The sequence below is a fragment of the Bos taurus genome, chromosome 25, assembly GCF_002263795.3.
Source record: "Bos taurus isolate L1 Dominette 01449 registration number 42190680 breed Hereford chromosome 25, ARS-UCD2.0, whole genome shotgun sequence".
In the NCBI taxonomy this organism is placed as follows: Eukaryota; Metazoa; Chordata; class Mammalia; order Artiodactyla; family Bovidae; genus Bos; species Bos taurus.
In genome coordinates, this window is record NC_037352.1 from 3,940,641 (window position 1) to 3,958,402 (window position 17,762).

At 58.4% G+C, this 17,762-nt stretch overlaps 2 protein-coding genes across 6 annotated transcripts in view; one reads left to right on the forward strand and one right to left on the reverse strand.

Annotated features, from left to right (window-relative positions):
- UBN1 (ubinuclein 1) overlaps window positions 1-7,224 on the forward strand; it is a 33,229-nt gene extending 26,005 nt beyond the window's left edge. For 2 of the 3 annotated variants that reach the window (XM_010819099.4, XM_005224483.5), the window contains exons 15-18: window positions 706-1,926; window positions 2,972-3,215; window positions 3,446-3,535; window positions 5,196-7,224. In XM_010819099.4, coding sequence (XP_010817401.1) covers window positions 706-1,926; window positions 2,972-3,215; window positions 3,446-3,535; window positions 5,196-5,245 — 1,605 coding nt within the window. In that variant the 3' untranslated portion in view covers window positions 5,246-7,224. The remainder of the gene's footprint in view (window positions 1-705; window positions 1,927-2,971; window positions 3,216-3,445; window positions 3,536-5,195) is intronic. The other variant, NM_001205922.1, reaches the window with a different exon arrangement.
- A 158-nt stretch (window positions 7,225-7,382) lies between these two features.
- The window catches only part of PPL (periplakin), a 48,634-nt gene continuing 38,254 nt past the window's right edge, over window positions 7,383-17,762 (reverse strand). For 2 of the 3 annotated variants that reach the window (XM_005224662.5, XM_002697888.7), the window contains exons 15-22: window positions 16,581-16,759; window positions 16,349-16,487; window positions 15,422-15,615; window positions 13,941-14,091; window positions 13,129-13,212; window positions 12,300-12,416; window positions 11,723-11,815; window positions 7,383-10,896 (exon numbers count right to left, since the gene is read on the reverse strand). In XM_005224662.5, the coding sequence (XP_005224719.2) occupies window positions 8,224-10,896; window positions 11,723-11,815; window positions 12,300-12,416; window positions 13,129-13,212; window positions 13,941-14,091; window positions 15,422-15,615; window positions 16,349-16,487; window positions 16,581-16,759 (3,630 nt within the window). In that variant the 3' untranslated portion in view covers window positions 7,383-8,223. The remainder of the gene's footprint in view (window positions 10,897-11,722; window positions 11,816-12,299; window positions 12,417-13,128; window positions 13,213-13,940; window positions 14,092-15,421; window positions 15,616-16,348; window positions 16,488-16,580; window positions 16,760-17,762) is intronic. The other variant, XM_005224663.5, reaches the window with a different exon arrangement.

Sequence of the window (17,762 nt, forward strand, 5' to 3'; positions counted from 1 at the left end):
ATTGGCATTGGGCAGGCAGGAGGCTTTGTCCAGCTGACTGACAGACGCAGAGGGGAGTGCGATGGCTGGAGACTGAAAACTGCAAAATGACTTCGATGTTGCAGAGCTCTCTCGATGTAGTAAAATTGCCGTTTCACCAAAATTTTTGCCAATTCCTGAGGCTCTGTAGCGCCCCTCACCGTCCCTGAACAGCCCGAGGGAAGGAGCGTGCAGATCAGTTACTCCCAAGTGTCTGTTGATCTCCTCTGATGTCCCTAAGACTCACTGCACCAGGTGCTGGGGAGGCAGGAGTAACAGGACTGTGAGCCCAGAGGGGAGTTAGGTGCTGGGGAAACCAAGGAGGGAGAGAGCGAAAGCAGTCCCCTTTCATCCTGACCATGGCTGGGAGCTGAGGTGGGTTGAGGGCCGGAACGGAGCACATCTTGTTGTTCAAGTCGTACAGTTTTTCAGAAACAACGGTTTCCTTGTGTGTGTTGCGGTGGCAGAATGCCTGGGTCAGCCCAGCCCGCCCAGCTGTGGCCAGAGGGTGGTGGGGTTGCAGCATTTCCGAATCCACGCAGGCCTCCTGTTCCTTTCCTCCCTGGCTTCGCGATCACGCTGGAAGGCCCGCTGCCTGTATGTTTTCTCACGCTCGAGTCCCTTCAGCAGGGCCAGGGTTGGCATCTTTGGACATTTGTAAACACGAGCCTTTCTGCTTGCCTCTAGGAATCATCTGCTAAGCCAGATAAGAAGGTGTCCGTCTCATCAGGCCAGACGGGCAGCCCCCTGGCTTTGCCTTCAGAGCACCTGGGAGGAGGCCTGGGCGTGGGGGCCGCAAGCAGGGAGCCCTCGTCCCAGGCATCTGGCAGCCTCGCTCACCCTGCTCCTATCAACCTGGAGGACTCGTTGGATGGAGACTTGGTCCATAATTCTGCCTCCTCGTTGGAGGCAGTGTCCAAGGAACTGGCTGTATTGCACAGCAGGGCTGGTGGGAGCTCAGAGTTCCCACTGCCCACACCTGTGAAAGTGCCTGCAGAGAAGCTCGCGGGTGTTCTATGTCCAGAAGAAAAAAGGAACTTTCCAAAGCCCAGCCCTTCTTCTGCCCCTCCACCCTCTAGCTCTCTGCAGTCACCCCTCAATTTTCTGGCTGAACAGGCTCTGGCTCTGGGGCAGTCCTCTCAGGAGAAAAAAACAGAGAGTTCTGGCTACAAAGAGCTGTCCTGTCAGGCTGCTCTTGGCAAGGGCCCGCCGGAAGGGCAGCAGCCGAAAGCCAAGCACCACGGCTTGCCGCGGACGTCTCACGTGCCCCCGGCAGGCACCGCTGTGCCCGACCCCCAGGTCAAGGTCTTTCATGCTGGCACGCAGCCGCAGAAGAGCTTCACCCCTCCGGCTCCATTCGTCAATAAGCTTCAGGGCCCGAAGCCTGGCTCCCCTCAGTGTCACCGATCCCTCCTGCAGCTTGTCAAGACAGCAACCAAAAGCCAGAGCTTCCATGCTTCCATGCCAGCCTCCTCGGGCACGCCAGCCTCCAGCAGCAGCTCTCATAAGACCCCAGCTTCATGCTCTGCTGCCGTGAGCCATCCAGCAAAACCACACTCAGCCAGCTCTTCAGGACCACCCTACAAGACCAGTCCCTTCCTGGGCTCTGCCTCCAAACATGGGGTGTCGTCCGGCAGCCCCTCGTCTGGAGGAACGCCAGTTCAGAGCCCTGCTTCTGGGAACCTGCTCCCCACGACGCAGCCTCCCTCCACAGGACAGTCCACCAGCCGACCCGTCCCTGGCCCTGCAGTGAAGAAGCCACCTGTACCCCAGAAGTTGACCCTGGTGGCCCCTCCCGGTGGTCCCAATGGAGATTCTAGTGGGGGGACCCAGGGTGTGGCCAAGTTATTGACCTCCTCCCTGAAGCCCAGCGCGGTGAGCAGCGTGACATCGTCTACCTCCCTGCCAGTGAGTGTCCTGCTGCAGCCCGCCGCCCTTGTGGGCCTTGTGGGCGGGGCCACTGGCCTCGCCCTGGTCTGAGAGTGAGAGCTGATGCTCACGGTCAGGTAGGAACAGCGAGCCCGCCAGTTGGAAGGAGGACCGGGCTCCCTGTTTTCAGGCCTTTACTTTTCTGGTGGCCAGACTCCCAGGAAAGCCTGAAAAGTCTCCCGGGGAGGACGAACAGGGCAGGACTGGGCAGCACTGCACGTGCAGGGAGGCTGTGGATCTGGATGGCCAGAGGGAGTCAGGAAACTCGCCCTGCACAGCCTCCTGCCTGTCCTCTCTCCAAGTGAGCATGTGAAGCGAGTCCTGCCCTCAGGTGTCAGTTATAGGGATGTCATGACCAGAAGACTGTCCTCAGGGTGATTCTGTTGGGTCTGGGGAGACTCCACATGTGAGACAAAGGTGCCGTGACCCAGCCCCTGGTTACTGAGGCTCGCCTCAGGTGATTGATTACAGGAGGTTTGCATGAAGGTTGGGGAATGAGAGCTTCTTTTCCCCTCCGTTTTTCCCATATATAAGATCGTGTGGTTGCAAAGAGCAAACATGTAGAAAGGTGTGTTTAGCAAAGCTTCACTCGTCTCTGTCTGCCTTCCCCAGCCCTTGTAACTGCCTTCCTTAGTTTCTAGGTTTTTTCTGTTTCTTTGTAAAAACCAAAGGTAAATGCCTGTGTGTGTGTGTGTGTGTGTGTGTGTGTGTGTGTGTGTGTGATGGAGGGAAGTATACAGCCATTGCTATATCCCTGTATTGGTGGGTATCCACGTAGGATACTCTCTCATTCCTTTCTTGCACAAAGGAGGCATAATTAATACCTGCTTTGTAAAGTGAACGCTGCTCAGGGAGCCCTTCTGTGCTGGTTCTCTGCAATGGTCCTTCCTCGGGGCCGCAGTGGAGGGGCAGCTGACATGCACGTAACCCTCCCCAACCCACCCCTGGTGCGGTGCCAGCTTTGGTTTGTGAGTGGGCTCGGACGGGGCTGGACTCCTGACCCCCCTCTGTGCTTCTTCCCCAGAAAGGAGCGAGTGGGGCTGTGCTGTTGACTGGCTCCTCATCCTTGAACCTGCTGTCTTCATCCTACAAGGCTGGCAGTCCCAAGCTCCCTGGGGCCTTGAACTCGAGCCCCTTGGGGATTATCTCCCAGCTTCCCCTCCACGTGATCTCCTTCAGTGCTGACTCCTCTGCTAAAGCGGGGGTCTCCAAGGATGCCATCGTCACCGGCCCTGCCCCCGGGACGTTCCACCACGGCCTCGGCCACAGTAAGTGTCTCCCTTCTCCCTCGTACTGGAGCACAGGAGGGACCCCTGGGCCTCTGTGCTGGCGGGTTCTGCTCTCCCATGCTGGGTTCCTGTGTGTGTCTGGTGTGTGAGTGTGGGCAGCCTCCCCGGCACTGTGCTGAGCCCTCCCACCCTGGGGTTTGCACCCGGGCCCAGGCTGCTCCTCCGTCTCAGCGTGTGTTTTGTTCCCTCTCCCTCTTGTCTCCTCTCAGGTCTCCTGGCCGGCGTGCACTCCAGCCCGCCTCGTGCCGCGCCTCTCCCGCACACTGCCGTGTCTACCCACCTCCCGCAGAGCCTGCCAGGTAATTTCCAGGTGCACTGCGGGCCATTCCCCTCCATCAGAGGCCTTCTCTGCTGCCAAGGACAACGTCTCCCCCTGTCATCACTGTGTCATCTGGGTTCGTCATCGGAGGCTCGAGCGTCTTTGTGGTACTTGGCACGAGGGATGCAGTCTCTCCCACGCTGACACCTGCCTTGCCCTATGTGATCACGGAGGCGCAGTGGTCTGAGTACTCGGCTCAGGACTTCCTTGCCCTCAGCTCAGTGTTTCCTCTTCAACGTAACCAAGACTGGAGGGGTGATGGTGTTGATTTCCCAGGGGCTAGCTGGGGCACTGCAGGCCTTTCGGTTCACACTGCCACCCCTTCCAGGTGGGACCAGCTAACAGGACTCGACCTTAGTGTGAGTGAAAGGGGAAGTCCGGTCGCAGTGGCAGGTGACAGTGGCAGGGCTTCAGGCGGGACCCTGACCCCTCACGGAGCGTGTGTCCAGGAGAGGAGCAGCGTGCGCTTCAGTCCGGGGTGATGCGGGGGCTTGGGAGCACGGCAGGACTGAGCAGCGTCCTTCCCTGCGTCTGCCCTGCACACAGCAGTGGCTGCAGAAGGGGCCAGCCTGCAAGCCCTGGCTCACAGCGCAAGGAGAGGGCACATGCGCCCCGAGCCAGCGCGTGCCCAGTGGGCGGTCTGCCTGGCCCCGTCCCGGGACCGTGGCTCTCCGTGCAGGTGGTGCAGGGCTGGCTGCTCCCTGCTGCTCCGCACCTGCTCCAGGCACGGCCTGGGGGCTGCGCTGCTCGGCGTCCTGAGGCTGATGCCTAACAGTGAATGCCAGAGGCCATCTGTGTGCAGGCGTGGACTGCAGGTCTCTCAGACAGAACCGTGCTTTCTTCAGAGAAAGAAAGCGGGGCTAAGCCTTACCAGCAGTTACTCCCTGCTCCTATGGAGAAAGCAGGGACTTGGTCCACAAACTGGTGGTCTCTGAGCCATCCAGGCGAAAGCGGGTGACATTTGAAAGACTGCACTGCCTGTTTGCTTTTGGTAACACTCTCAAACAGAGAATAATTGGAGTACTATTGGAAACGTGACTGCTGATGTGTGGAATTTTCAGGAAAAAAGGGAAAAGTGTTTTCTTATACCATTTCTTTCCTGTTTTTCCTCTGGGAGTTAAAAGGCTGTCTGAAAAGCATCTGGGCTGTAAGAGACCACTTGAATGTCTCTCTTATGACACTCGTCGTGTTGTAGGATTACACTGAGTGGTCATCGGTGAGAAGCCTTCTGCTGTCTCAGCTCTGACTCATGTCTGCTTTGCTTTCTTCCCCGTGTGGGCTCAGAACATGAGCACCTGTGAGCTTGCCCTTCAGGCCCCAGGTGTGCAGTGGAGAGGTGCTCACTGCATCTGACAGGCCTCACGAGGAGCCGGGCTCTGCCCCAGGATGGCAGCTGTGGCTGGGAACAGGAGCAGCCCTTGCGGCACAGGCAGTGCTCAGCCAGCGGCCGCCCTCCCAGCGCCAGCATACTGCCCATGCCGCAGATAACCTGCCAGCGCTTCCAGCTCCTTTGAGCCCCAGAACACTCGGTGTTCGGGGACTTTTGCTATTTCAGAAGTGGTCCCCTTGAGGTTTGGTTACTGCTGCCTTCAAGGAGGTCCTGAGAGTCTTGTGTTCTGTTTTTGCTTACTGTTTTTCAGATGCTTCTCAGCTTCATGGGAAAGGGCCCAGTGTACCAAGGAAATTGTGATTTTCAGGGCAAAGGCTGGAAGCTGCACAAGGAGGTCTCAGAAGTTGGATGATAACTACGCTCTGCCATTGGTTTTCTTCTGGAGAAGGCGTGAGTGCTAAGTGGAGCGTCTCTTGGCACGTGTGATGTGCCTTCAGTTCAGGGAGCAGCCCTGTGCTTCTCTGGGGGCCCTAGCCAGCCTGGTGCTCGGCGCCTCGCGGCTCTGTTGCAGACAATCGTTGGAGGGGCAGCGCTAGGCCAAGGAGCATGCCAGCTCGTGCTGGGCGCTCTGGTGGCGGGGCAGAGGAGGTGGCCCAGCTCCTCGCGTTTGGCCAGAGTACCTCAGCGCAGCGTACTGGTCGGGGGCTCCTTCTGGCCACAGTGGGCTCCCTGGTTGGTTAGAGTGTCCGTCCATCCTCCGGGCTCACACCCCAGCTGGGAGAGGTACCTTGTTCTCTGAAAAATACTCAGAACACCCAATGTGTGCTCATCGTGGGGGCCAGTCTCTCCACTGAACATGACAATGAAGCTCTTTTAGAGAAAAGACCTTTGTAGATTCAACAATTATGGTAGGATTTTTAAAGACACTTATTTTTGGCTCAGTTTTGATCCTTACCATTAAACGCATTGGATAGAATCGGACTGTTCTCCGCACTTCATGTTGTTCCTAGAAAGACATAATTCCAGTGCCTTTATGGTGGAGCAGGACTGGACACGTCCACTCGGCCCTCTGAGTGGGTCTCAGATGAAGACCTTTTTAAAGACATGTCTGTATTTAAGACAGAGCCAGCTTATTTGAGTTTTCTATGGTTGCACATCACAACCTGGGCCATCCTGACTGGAAGGTCACCTGGGCCCTGCCTCCCAGGTCCCAGCTCAGCCAGGGCCCCCCACTTTGTTTCTCCCAAGTTCATGCAGGTGGGCTGCAGAGCCCCGAATTCCTTCTTCGTCTCTTTGAGGGCTGAGGATGTGAGGAGTTCCAGGCTGTAGGTAGACATTCCAGTTTATCGTAAAACCATGCTCAGGCAGAGCTCCGGGAACAGGCCCCTGGGAAGTGTGTGCTGTGCAGAAGCAGGCCTTGAGGTCCGCGCTCTCCAGACAGCAGGCTCTGCCTTCACTGGGAGGTGGACGAGGCCGCGCCCCACTCAGCCAGCGGCTGCTTCTCAAGGATTTTCGGGCGCTTGCCTGTCCTGTGAAGTCTGAACCGACTGTTCCAGCTAAGTCATTTCCCTTATGTTGAGAGTAAATAGCCTCCTCAGAATGTGCGCCTGCCTACGTGGAGACATGGGCAGTTCTTTTGGGTCCTGACTCCCAGGATATGACTCTTGGTGTCTCGCGATTTCTCAGAGGCTGTCCGGCTGCCCAGGGAGCAAGACTGCGGTTGGCCAGCCAGCCGGCCAGGCCTCTGCTTGACTTTTTTTTTTTAACAGAAAAACCAACATGTGTGTCACATGGGGCCAAGTGGAATCCTTGTCCCTTTACTATATCTATTTTTTGCAACTTGGGTTTCCAGTTTACAGACTAGTCTTAGGTAGTAGCAAAAGAGCCAAAGAAGAGATTGGTATTGCTGAGCTCAGAGCGGCGCAGAGGCCGTCCGTCCAAGAGCGCTGAGCGGCGGGAGGACACGAGGTGCCCCTCCCCACCGCGCCCCCACCTCCCGGCACCACCCAGCTTTCGCCGGAGCAGGATGCCCTCCTCCTAGGAATCTAGCGATGCCTCTTGCCTCAGGGAAACGTTTCTTTGATGGGGAGTTGATGAGGTTTCTTTTCCTTGTTGATGCTTTATTTGTGGTAACGGAAGAGTGAGTGACTTGAGCCACGGCAAGGAGGGCTGCAGGCGGAGGCGTCCCGGCCACCATGCTGCGGGCTCCCCTTGCTGGCGATTCTTGGGTGTGAAAGGGCTGTGGCTTTTGTGCAGCGACTATGTTGGTGTTGGGGGTGGTGTGGAAATTGTTAATCTTGTATAAAGCAACACAATAAATTGTTTCAAGGTTTCCAGAACATCGTTTCTTTCGCGTTTCTTTTTACCATATTTGCAAGTAATTCTCTCTCCCTTAGGAGCTGGTAGTTGGGGGAACATTCATTCTGGCTGAAAGCCAAGCAGGCCCTGGGGAATCAGCCTCACTCGAAAGAGAGGAAGAAACACACTTTCCATGAAATTAGAATCAAGCCAGCAGGTGTTTATTTTCACGCTATAAATAGAGTTCCCTCTTACTTCCCATTTTCTTACATAATACGTGAGATACAGAGAACCCAAATTTCATTTGATAAAAAATCAACTGTGGAGTCTTAAGTGGCAGTGAAAGAATAAGCAGGACCAGGCACCGAATCCAAGGCCGACAGCGACAGTCCACTAGGAAGGTACTTCAGTTACAGAACCACAACACGTCCTCTGACGGTGCGTTCTCTTGGGACAGTCTGGCTCGACAGTTAGGCTTCACCCAAGCACCAGGGTCAGACGCTGTTCTGGTTTCTTTGCGCCTCCTTTGGCGTAGCGCCGAGATCGGTTTCCCCAGGAGGCCTCGATGGCGAGTCAGCTGGAATCCGGAGGGCTGTGAATGCAGGTGGCGGCCCCCAGGGGCCGGGGCTTTGCTGAATGGAGCCCTCCCTGCCTTGAGTTTCCCCGGCTGGGGTGTGGAGGCCAGTGCGGTGCGGAGCAGGCTGGCCCATGGGGCTGCTGCCTGTCTTGTGCTTTAGTGGTAGACGTCAGTGCTTCCAGGTGACCCGGGGAGTCTGTTGATAGAGGAGTGTAGGAGAGGCGGGGAGGAAGACGGGCACTGCAGGCGAGAACGATCGGGGGACAAGTGGGTTGCTTTCCAGGCTGAGGGACATAGCTCAGCGGGGGCCAGTCCCGCCTGTGCTTGGGCCCAGCAGCTGGGGTGGTGGCACACGGGGCTCTGAGCGGACTGGAGCTGTGCGGGGGGCCAGGGAGAGACGACCCGGGGGAGGGTTCCGAGCAGGGGCGAGCCAGTGGCGGCTTCCCCGAGAGCGGGGGCGGGCCTACTTCTGCCCTGACACCAGGACGGCCAGCTCCTGGATGGACATGCTCTTGTTGACGTAGCGGTCGTACTGCGCGGGGGTCAGCCGCCCGCTCTGCAGGGCCTCTTCAATGGAGAACTTCCTGCCGGACTTCCTGTCATGGATCACGGAGGACTCGCCTCCGGGGCCCTTGACGGAGATCTCCTCCCAGTCGCACTCCTGGCTCCTGAGCTTGACAAACATGTTCCAGTCGATGAGGCCGGCGCGGTGGGCCTCCTCGGGGGACAGCTCACGGCCCGAGTCAGGGTCGATGACCACAATGGAGCGCCGCAGGTGGTTCTCCCTCTGCTCCCGCTTGATGGCCACGGACCCCAGGCGACGCTGCAGCTCTTCGATCTCCTGGTCTTTGTCCCTGGAGAGCCTCCTGAGGTCGTCCAGCTCCCGCTCCAGGGACCGCAGGCGTGAGTCGAGCTGCGCCCCGGGGTCGGCTCCAGTCGTTGTGGGCAGGCTTCTTAGGCTCTGCGCCTCGGCCTTGGCCATCTCGATCTCCGACTGCAGCCTGCGGGCCTCGAGCTGCAGGCTCTGCCGCTCCAGCTGCAGCTTGTGGTTCTCCTCCCTCAGGAAGTCCAGCTCCTTGGATGACTTAGAGTTGCAGAACTCCAGCTCCGACAGCTTGGCCTCCAGCCGGCTCACCTCGGCGTCCAGCTCCCTCTTGCCTCGGCTCTCAGCCTCCAGACTGCCCCTGAGCCTCTCAATCTCCTGCTCGGTGTCGCCTTTCTCCACCTGGACGCTCTCGGAGAAGACCACCTTCTCCTTGACCTCCATCTTCTCCAGGTGCTCCAGCTGCTGCTTTAGGGTCTCGAGCTCGCGCTCCAGGCCCTGCCGGCGGTGCCGCTCTTCCTCCAGCTGCAGGGCCAGGAGGGCATGCTCCCGGGCCTGCTGGGGGTCCTGCTGCAGCACCACCTTCTGTGTGAGGGTCACCTTCTCGTGGGCCTCGCCCTCCTGCGCCTCCAGCTGGGCCAGCTGTTGCTTGAGGTGCTGCACCTCCAGCTCAGCCTCGCGGCGCGCCTGCCGCTCGCGCTCCAGCTCCTCCAGCTGGTGCTCCAGCTCGGCTCGCCGGCGCTGCAGCCGCCGCAGCTCGCCGCGGAGGCCGTCGATCTGCCGCAGTTCTGCATCGATGCTCTCGGTGAAGGCGCTCACTTCCGCCCGGAGGCCCGGCTCCTCCTCGTACCTGACCACCTCCTGCTGCACCACCACCTCCTTCCCGCGGGCCAGCTCCTCCTCCTTCTCCTGGATCTTCTCCTCCTGTGACACGCATTCCCGTTCCAGGTCTACCTGCTTCTTGTGCTCCTCAGCCAGCCGGGCCCTCAGAGCCGCCACTTCCTCTTTGGTCTGGGGGTCTTCCTGGAACTGCAAGATCTCCTGGACCACCTCCTTGGTCTGCACCTGGGGCTTGGCCTCTTTGAGGGACTGGATCTCCTGCTTCAGCTGGTAGATCTCCAGGTCACACCTCTCGATGAGGCGGGTCTTGTCCACGATCTCCTCCCTGAGCCTCTGGAGCTCCTTCTCCGTCTCAGGGTCCGTCGTGTACTTGATGACCTCCTTGGTCACCTCCTTGACCTCTACCTGGGGGCCTCGCCTCCGAAGCGCCTCCAGCTCGCTCTGGTAGCTCTTGAGCTGCTCCTCAGCCCCCCGGTACTTGCGCTCCTGCTCTACCAGCTCCAGGCGGAGGTTGGCCACCTCACTCTCAGCCTTGGGGTCAGGCCGGACAATCTCGCGCACCTTCTCTTGCACAACCACCTTAGCGTTCTCCTCCTCCAGGGCCCAGATCTTCCGGAGCAGCTCGGTCTTCTCCCTCTGGCTGGCACGGGCCCTGGCGGCCTCATCCTCATACCGGCGCTGGAGGGCGCCCACCTCCCGCTCAGCCGCCACGTCCTTCTCCACCTTGAGCACCTCCTTGACTGTGATCTTGCCCTCGGCCATGGCCCGTTCCTTCTCCAGCCTCTTGAGCTTGTCCTGCAGGAAGCCCAGCTCCTCCTCCTGCTTCTCCCGGAGCCCCTGCTCCCGCTGCTGGTCCTCCTGCAGCTGCCGGAACTCGGCCTCCAGCTGGGGGTCATTGTGCACCTTGACCACCTCCTTCTCTGTGACCACCTCCCGCGCCCGCCGCTTCTCCTCGGCCAGGGCGGCCACGCGCTGCTGCAGGAGAAGCGCCTCCGCCTCGCGGGCGCCCTTCTGCCGCCGCAGCACCTCCAGCTCCCCCCGCAGCCTCAGGACCTCGTCAGCCTGGGCCCGATCCGGCTCAATGCGCAGTACCTCCTTGACCACGTACTCCTGGCCCCCGGCCCGGGCCGCCTCCTCCAGGGCACGCAGCCGCAGCCGCAGCGCCTCCACCTCCCCCTGCAGCAGCCGGTTCTTGTGCTGCTCCTCGGCCAGGGTCTGCTGCGCCTGCTGGAAGCTCTCCTCCAGTGCTGGGTCCGGCACCTTCCTGAGCACCTCCCTGGTCACCACCGCCTCCTGCGGGCTCTGGCTCCGCAGGGCCCGGATCTCCTCCTGGGCGCTCCGGACCTCGTGCTCCAGCTGCTGCCGCCGCTCCATCTCCTCATCCAGCTCCTCCTGAATCTTCCACGTCTCCTCTGCTCCAGGGCCTGGCTTGCTCCCGGGCAGGGCCTCCTGGCTTGCACCTGCCTCCAGCTGCTGGGAAGGGGGAGACCATGCAGGGTTAGGGCTGGACTCCGTGCAGTTGGTCCCCGTCTCCCCACCCTCCAAGGCTCACAATGCTTGTCTTGTGGTCCTCAAGGGACATCCCCACCCCCACCCCCTGCTCAGTGTCGGGGCCGGTAGAGCCCTAGGCTTCCTTTTGAAATTAAAAACACTAGTTTAAACACATCTGGGGAAACATCTTAAAGCCACAGAAGGGTATGACGTGAAGGCCACCTGTCCCTTCTGGTCCTGTTCCTATAGGATGTGCTGTGCTGTGCTTAGTCGCTCAGTTGTGTCCGACTCTTTGCGACCCCATGGACTGCAGCCCCCCAGGCTCCTCTGTCCATGGGGATTCTCCAGGCAAGAAAACTGGAGTGGGTAGCCATGCCCTCCTCCAGGGGATCTTCCCAACCCAGGGATCGAACCCAGGTCTCCCTCATTGCAGGCGGATTCTTTACCGTCTGAGCCACCAAGGCAGCTCAGCATCCTACAGGATACAGTCACCTTTGTCACACATATATTTTTGTGTGCAATGTGTATTTATCTTTTCCACGCTAATGGTGGTCCCCAATCTGCATGTACCCTGTTGATTGCGCTTATGAGAGAATCTGCAGCAGCCAGAGAAGACCACATTGTCGTGCGACAGTTCGATCGTTTTCCATCGTGTGGACAGACCCTGGCTCAGTCACCCACCCACTGCCCTGCCCTGCCAGCGAGGGCACACGCCCTCTGGCCACCTCTGTTTCTCTGAGGCAGAGCGAGCCTAGTGTCTTAGCTGTTGGGATAGTTTTCAGTAGGATGCCTTCCTAAGACCCATTACCTGTCTCAGGAGGGTCAGTGCAAACTCCAGGTTCTGCAGTCTCTGTCTGTTGATGGCATTAACCTCCGTAAACTTGGCAGCAAGAGCTGCTTCCTACAGGAGAGCAGACAGACAGGAATCAACAAGCTGAGTAAGGTGTTTGAGTAAAACCTGGCATTGGGGCAGAGATGCCAAAGAGAGTTGCCACTTCCTACCTGGAGTTCTGCTAGTCTCAACTGTGAGAGAGAAAACTGGATTTAGAGTCAGAAGCCTGAACCCCCAGGGACCTTGAGCAGGTCCGTCTCTGAGCCTTAAGGCGCTCGTGTTCGGAAGGAACAGGTTAACGTCAGCCCTCTGTGTGCGGATCCACTCGGCGTGGAGCAAGGGGAACTGCCCCAGCCACGACTCCCAGCAGGCTGTCTTTCCAGGTGTGGCACTGTTGCTGGCCCAGAGTAAGTTCATCGTCTTCTCCCACTGAGACTGTTGGCACCCAGGAGGGCCCCCAGCCCCGTTTACCACTTTGCGTGCCCTTCTGAGGCCTGCATGCCATGCTCCCTGGAGGAATGGAGCCCCAGGAGGCTGGGCCCACGAAGCTCACCTCTTCCCTCACTTTGGTGGCAGGGGACTGGAGCCTGGCCCGCTTGCTCACGTGGCTGCTCCTTCCATTCTCCAAGTCAAGGAGGGACCTGAGTTTCTCTGCTTCCAACTCGTAGTCCTGGGTAAGAGACACGAGGCAAAGGGCAGACCAGAGCAGGTGAGACCAAAGTGTTCCTGTGCCCCTTCTGGCTGACCGCGGAGGTCTTCCGCTCAGCCACACCTTGCTCTGACTGCCAGGAGGTTTGGAGAACTGTCGCTCCATCAACGGCACACAACCACATCCCTGGACGACCCACGAGACAAAAGAAAACGGGCCCACAAACCCCTTTGTCCCCAAAGCGCACTCCCTCCCTCCAGGCCGCCCCTGGCCCAGAGAAGGTGGCTTCCTGCTGTCTTCATCTCACTCTGTACCGTAAGCTTTTTTTCATGCTGCCCTAATCCTTCTGTGGGTCAATTTGATGACTTAAACATCCATCAAGTAGCTGGATGATAACTTCCTAGCTGTCTCTACTGCTAATACTGGACATTTAGATTACTTCTAGTTTGTCTCTTTGGCTATTGTAAATAATTTTTTATTTCATACTGATTTTGTTAATCCCACATTATCATTTTTTCACATCTTTTCCTTTATGATAAATTCCCCCCAGTTACTGCTTTAAACAGTAGAAAACCCTTCTGATATTTGATGCCTGGTACCATCTTGTTTCCCAAAGGGTGGTGCCGGTTTGCACAGCCACCAGCAGTGCCTGAGGACACCCCCAGGGCCAGCCCGGGGGTTGGGGGTGGGGATGGTGGGGAAGAGGCCCTGCTGCTGGGGTGTCGCATCTCACCTTGACAGCCTGCTGGTACTGCTGGGAGTGCGTGTGGACTTTCTGCACTTCCTCTTCCCTTCTTGCTATTTCATCTAGTAGGTTCTGTACAACAACAGAGACTTTAAAAATAAAAACTTGGAAAAAAAAAAATCCTAAACCTAGATAGAGTAGCTGAATTCCTTAGAGTCTGGAATTCTTCTGTAGCATAGGGTATAACGAGCAGCTTCCTTGTTTACGTTTGTTGGTTCCAAAAGGTGGTTCTAAGGGCCTGTGAAGAAGGGCCAAGCTAACGAACCTTGCCAGGAAGGCAGTGTTTACTGAGTGCATGGAGGTGTCAGGCACGGTGCTAAGGCTAAGCACGTGTGTTTCTGAGATTATCTCCCTGACTCTCCCCACATTCTTTGAGACGAGCACCGTCCTCACTTCCAGTTTAGGAGGTCCAGCGGTGCAGTGCCTGGCCTGCGGGTGCGTGGCTCCGGGCGTGGGAGCAGGATCTGAGCCCAGGCTGTTGGCTTTTCCGTTCCTCGTCCTTCATCCCAAGGCCCTGCTGTCTTCTGGGGAGCCAGGGCTCTGGGCTGTGGAAATGGGTTTCCCCCCACGAGGGCTCACTGGTGACCCTGCAGTGATCCGCTTATTTAGCAGACCTGCGCGGGGTTGTGGGGGGGAGGGGGGTCTGCTCCAGGCCAGGCCTTGTGCAGGGGACCGGGGAGGGACTGGTGAGGGGGGCCCTGTCCTCAAGCTCAGAGACGTGGGCGCTGGGAACCCACTGGTCCAGGACCGTGACCAGGCGCCCATCCACAAAGGGGCTTGCTGACCCCCAGCCTGCTCACCTTCTGGTTGTTCAGCTTGGTCTCCACTTGGCCGAGGCCGTCCGTCTCCTGGGGCTCGTAGCTGGGGATGTGGGACAGGAACTGAAGCAGGCGGTCACGGCCGCTGCAGAAGGCGTCGTGCTCAGCCCGGGCGCTCTGCAGGCTCTGGACCCTGCGGGGCAAAGCCAGCCAGGCCTTTGAGCGCTCGGGTTGCACCGAGAGCTGCCTGCTGTCCCTTTCTAGAGGTTACCAAAGGGAACTGAACTGGGAGTCAGCGCAACGTTTACCAGGAAGGGGAGTAGTCAGGTAAATTATGGAGTATTGGGTGGGAATACTGCACGGCCTCCATTAAAGGCAGGCAGGCCCGAGTGTGCGGACCTGAGGTGATGCCCACTGTGAATCTCAGGACCTAAATAACTCCCAGATCCAAGGAGAAATCACAAGGGAGGTGTGGAAATCTTTTGAAGTCACTGAAAATAAAAACATCGTTTGTGGGACAAAGCGAATGCAGTACTTAGCGAGATGTACTTAAATGCTTAGATGAGGGAGAAAAAAAAAACAAAGCAGACTCTCAGATCAACAGTCCAAGCTTCTAACTTCAGGAAGAAAAAGAAGAGCCAACTGAACCTAATGTAAGCAGCTATAGTAGGAAATAATGATGAGCAGAATTCAGTGAATCAGGAAACAGGAAAACGGAAAGATCACTGCAACCAAAGCTGTTTCATTGAAACAGTCAGTGAAGTGATCAACCCCAGACAGAATCATCGGGGGAGAAAACAGAATAAACAAACACGACAAAAGAAGATACGATGTCAGGAATGAAAGCGAGGACGTTCCCTCAGATCTCGCAGACGTTCAAGTATAAGAGAATATTATGAACCATCTCATGCCAAAAACTCAACAGCTTGACGAGGTGTACAGTGTGTCCTTGAAAGACACAAACTTGTGAAGCTGCTCAAGCATCAGATGACCCAGATCGTCCAATATCTAATAAAAGAGGTTGCATTTGTAGTTAAAAACCTTCTTACCAAAAAAAAAAAAAAAAAATTGCAGGCCCAGATGGCTTCCGGGGTGAATTCTACCACGCATTTAAGGAAGTAATACCCAGTCTTCACAGACCCTTTTTCAGAAAACACAAGAGGAGGAGGGAGCACTTCCTGACTGTTCAGGCCAGGAAAATACACGATGGGGAAATAGTAGGACACGCTGGGTGTTCCTACATTTCCTACCAACCCTGGCTCATACAGAGTGGCTCTGGAAGGACTCACGAGAAACTCACAGCAGGGCTGATCTTCGGGGGAACGGTTTGGTCATTACAACCCCTTTGGGTTTTTTAATTTTGTATGTGTATTGCTTTTTCCCAAAAGCGGCAATTATTTGGAAAACAAACAGCCTTCAGCGCTGTCCACAGAAATCCCCCCTGGGTACCTCAGGCAGACTAGCTCAGCCAAGGCCTCCGAGACCACCCTCCCCACCCCCAGCCCCGCTCCGTGGCCCCTGACCTGAGCTCCGCCTGCTGGCAGAGGCCGTCGAAGCGCTGGCACAGCTTGTGCACCTCGGCCTCCTGGCGCTCCAGGTCCGGGCAGTGCTCCTGGAAGCGGCTGGCCAGCGAGCCCGAGCACTGCTTGGCGGCCTGCAGGTTCCGCTGCACCTCGCCGAGGAGGGCCTTCCGGGCCTGCAGCTCGGAGGCCATGGCCTGCGGGGTGGAGAGGCAGGTGGTGGGCGCCGTGGCCAAGGGCTCCAGGGCCCAGAGTGCTTGGGGCCGCCCGCTTAGAAGGGGTGGTAGGCCTGGCCCGGTCAGTGACCAGGGCTTTGCCTCTGAGTTGGTCCTCAAACCTGAGGTCACTTCTACAATTTCCGTCCCGTGACAATGAACACCACCTGGGAAAAACAGCTTCTAAAACCCTGTGGCGCACAGCGCAGGCCGGTGACGCCGCGCACGGACCGGAAGGGCCCCCGGCGGAGGCGCTGCCCTCTGAGCATGCTTCCTGGACTCCCAGTGAGGCTGTCGCTACAAGGCAAGGGGTCTGTGAGGTGGTTCGTGAATGAGGGGCCTCCCACGGGCTCACAGACTGGCGCTTAGAGTGGCCCAGTGGCACCATGAAGATGGCAGGTGCCGGGCGAGGGGCAGAGCTGCCTCTGCTCGGCTGACCTGCCCGGCGGGCGTCTGAGCACAGGTGGCCAGGTCTGCTCCTTCAGAGAAACAGGGAGAGGGGGTGGCTACGCTGATACCTGATTTGAAGATACCAGCACCTGATTTCCGCAGGCCGCACAAACCCCTTGTGTGGCTGGGATTCCAAACCTGGAGAGACCTGCTGTCCTGGGCCTTGGGTCCCTCGATTGTCCAGAGGTGGAGAGCAAACGGGGGCCCTTAGAGCCCACGCCCAGCTCAGCAAGGGGCTCCCGGGGCCCGGAGTCCGCACACTCACCGCCAGCTCCTGCCTCCTGCTGTCCAGGGCCTGGCCACTCTCGGGCACCGTGTCCTCCTGGGCCAGCTGGGTCTCATACGTGGCCAGCATCTCCCGGCCCTGCTGCAGGCTCTTCTCCAGGCGGTTGGCGATGTCGAGCCTGAGGACACGAGTCAGGAGTTAGCTGAGGGGTGGAGGGTGGCCCGGCCCCTGACCACCCGGCCTGGCCTCCCCGCTGCCCGCCTGCACCCACTTCTCCTGGGCGGCTTCCAGCAGCTGCACCAGGCGCTCGTATCTGCGCTGGGTGTCCTCCACCCGCGTCCTCAGCAGGGCGGTGCTGCCGCTGTCCGGGAGGGCCCGCACGAACGCCTCGCCCTCGGCCGTGCTGCGCGCCTTCTCGGGCTCGATCCGCAGCAGCTCGTTGGTGATGTTCTGTGGGGACCAGAGCCCTCGTGTTGGCCGCAACCAGCGGCCCCTCTCCCCTGGGACACCCTCCCTGGGGTGGAGGCTGCCTGGGCGTCTGGGGCACTGGCCTAGGAGTCGGGGTCTAGAATGAGCATCCCTGGGGGTTCTGATGCACCCGACGGGGACTCAGGACTGATGAAAACCAACAGGTGACACCAAGCACTTCCAGTTCCCACTACTCCACGGGGATGGTGCTACTCATCTTTAGGGGGAACCCTGACGAGATGCATACGACTCCATGTGGCTTAGGAGTTTGCAGCCACGCCCCCACCCCCGTACCAGGCCTTGGCTCAGCCCCTCCCAGCCCTGGCACGAGCCCCATCAAGGGCCACGGCGCTGCTCTGAGTTCCAAGCCTCCTCTGTTGACCGGGGAAGGTTGCACCCACAACGGAGGGGGCCAAGGACCCCAGAAACTGTGTGTGTGTGTGTGTGTGTGTGTGTGTGTAGGAGGGTGTGTGTGTGTGTGTGTAGGAGGGTGTGTGTGTGTGTGTGTGTGTGTGTGTGTGTGTGTGTGTGTAGGAGGGTGTGTGTGTGTAGGAGGGTGTGTGTGTATGTGTGTAGGAGGGGGTGTGTGTGTGTGTGTGTGTGTGTGTGTGTGTGTGTGTGTGTAGGAGGGTGTGTGTGTGTAGGAGGGTGTGTGTGTATGTGTGTAGGAGGGGGTGTGTGTGTGTGTGTGTGTGTGTGTGTGTGTGTGTGTGTGTGAAGGAGTTCCTGTGCTCCATCCTCCCGAGGCCCCCTGAGTGGGCAGCCAGCCCATTTTACTGAAGAAACTGAGGTCTGCAGTCAGGGCAAGGGGGCCGGCTCTGTCGGCCCAGAGCCCCTGGGCCACCGGGCGCCCCGCCTCTCTCCCAGCTGGGTGCTGACCTGCTTGGGCTGTAGTACTGCCGTCATCAGCTCTATCAAGAGCCCTTTCTCCTGGAGACATGTCTGGGGGTACCAGGCCTCTGGTACCTCTTCAGTTCTCAGCCTA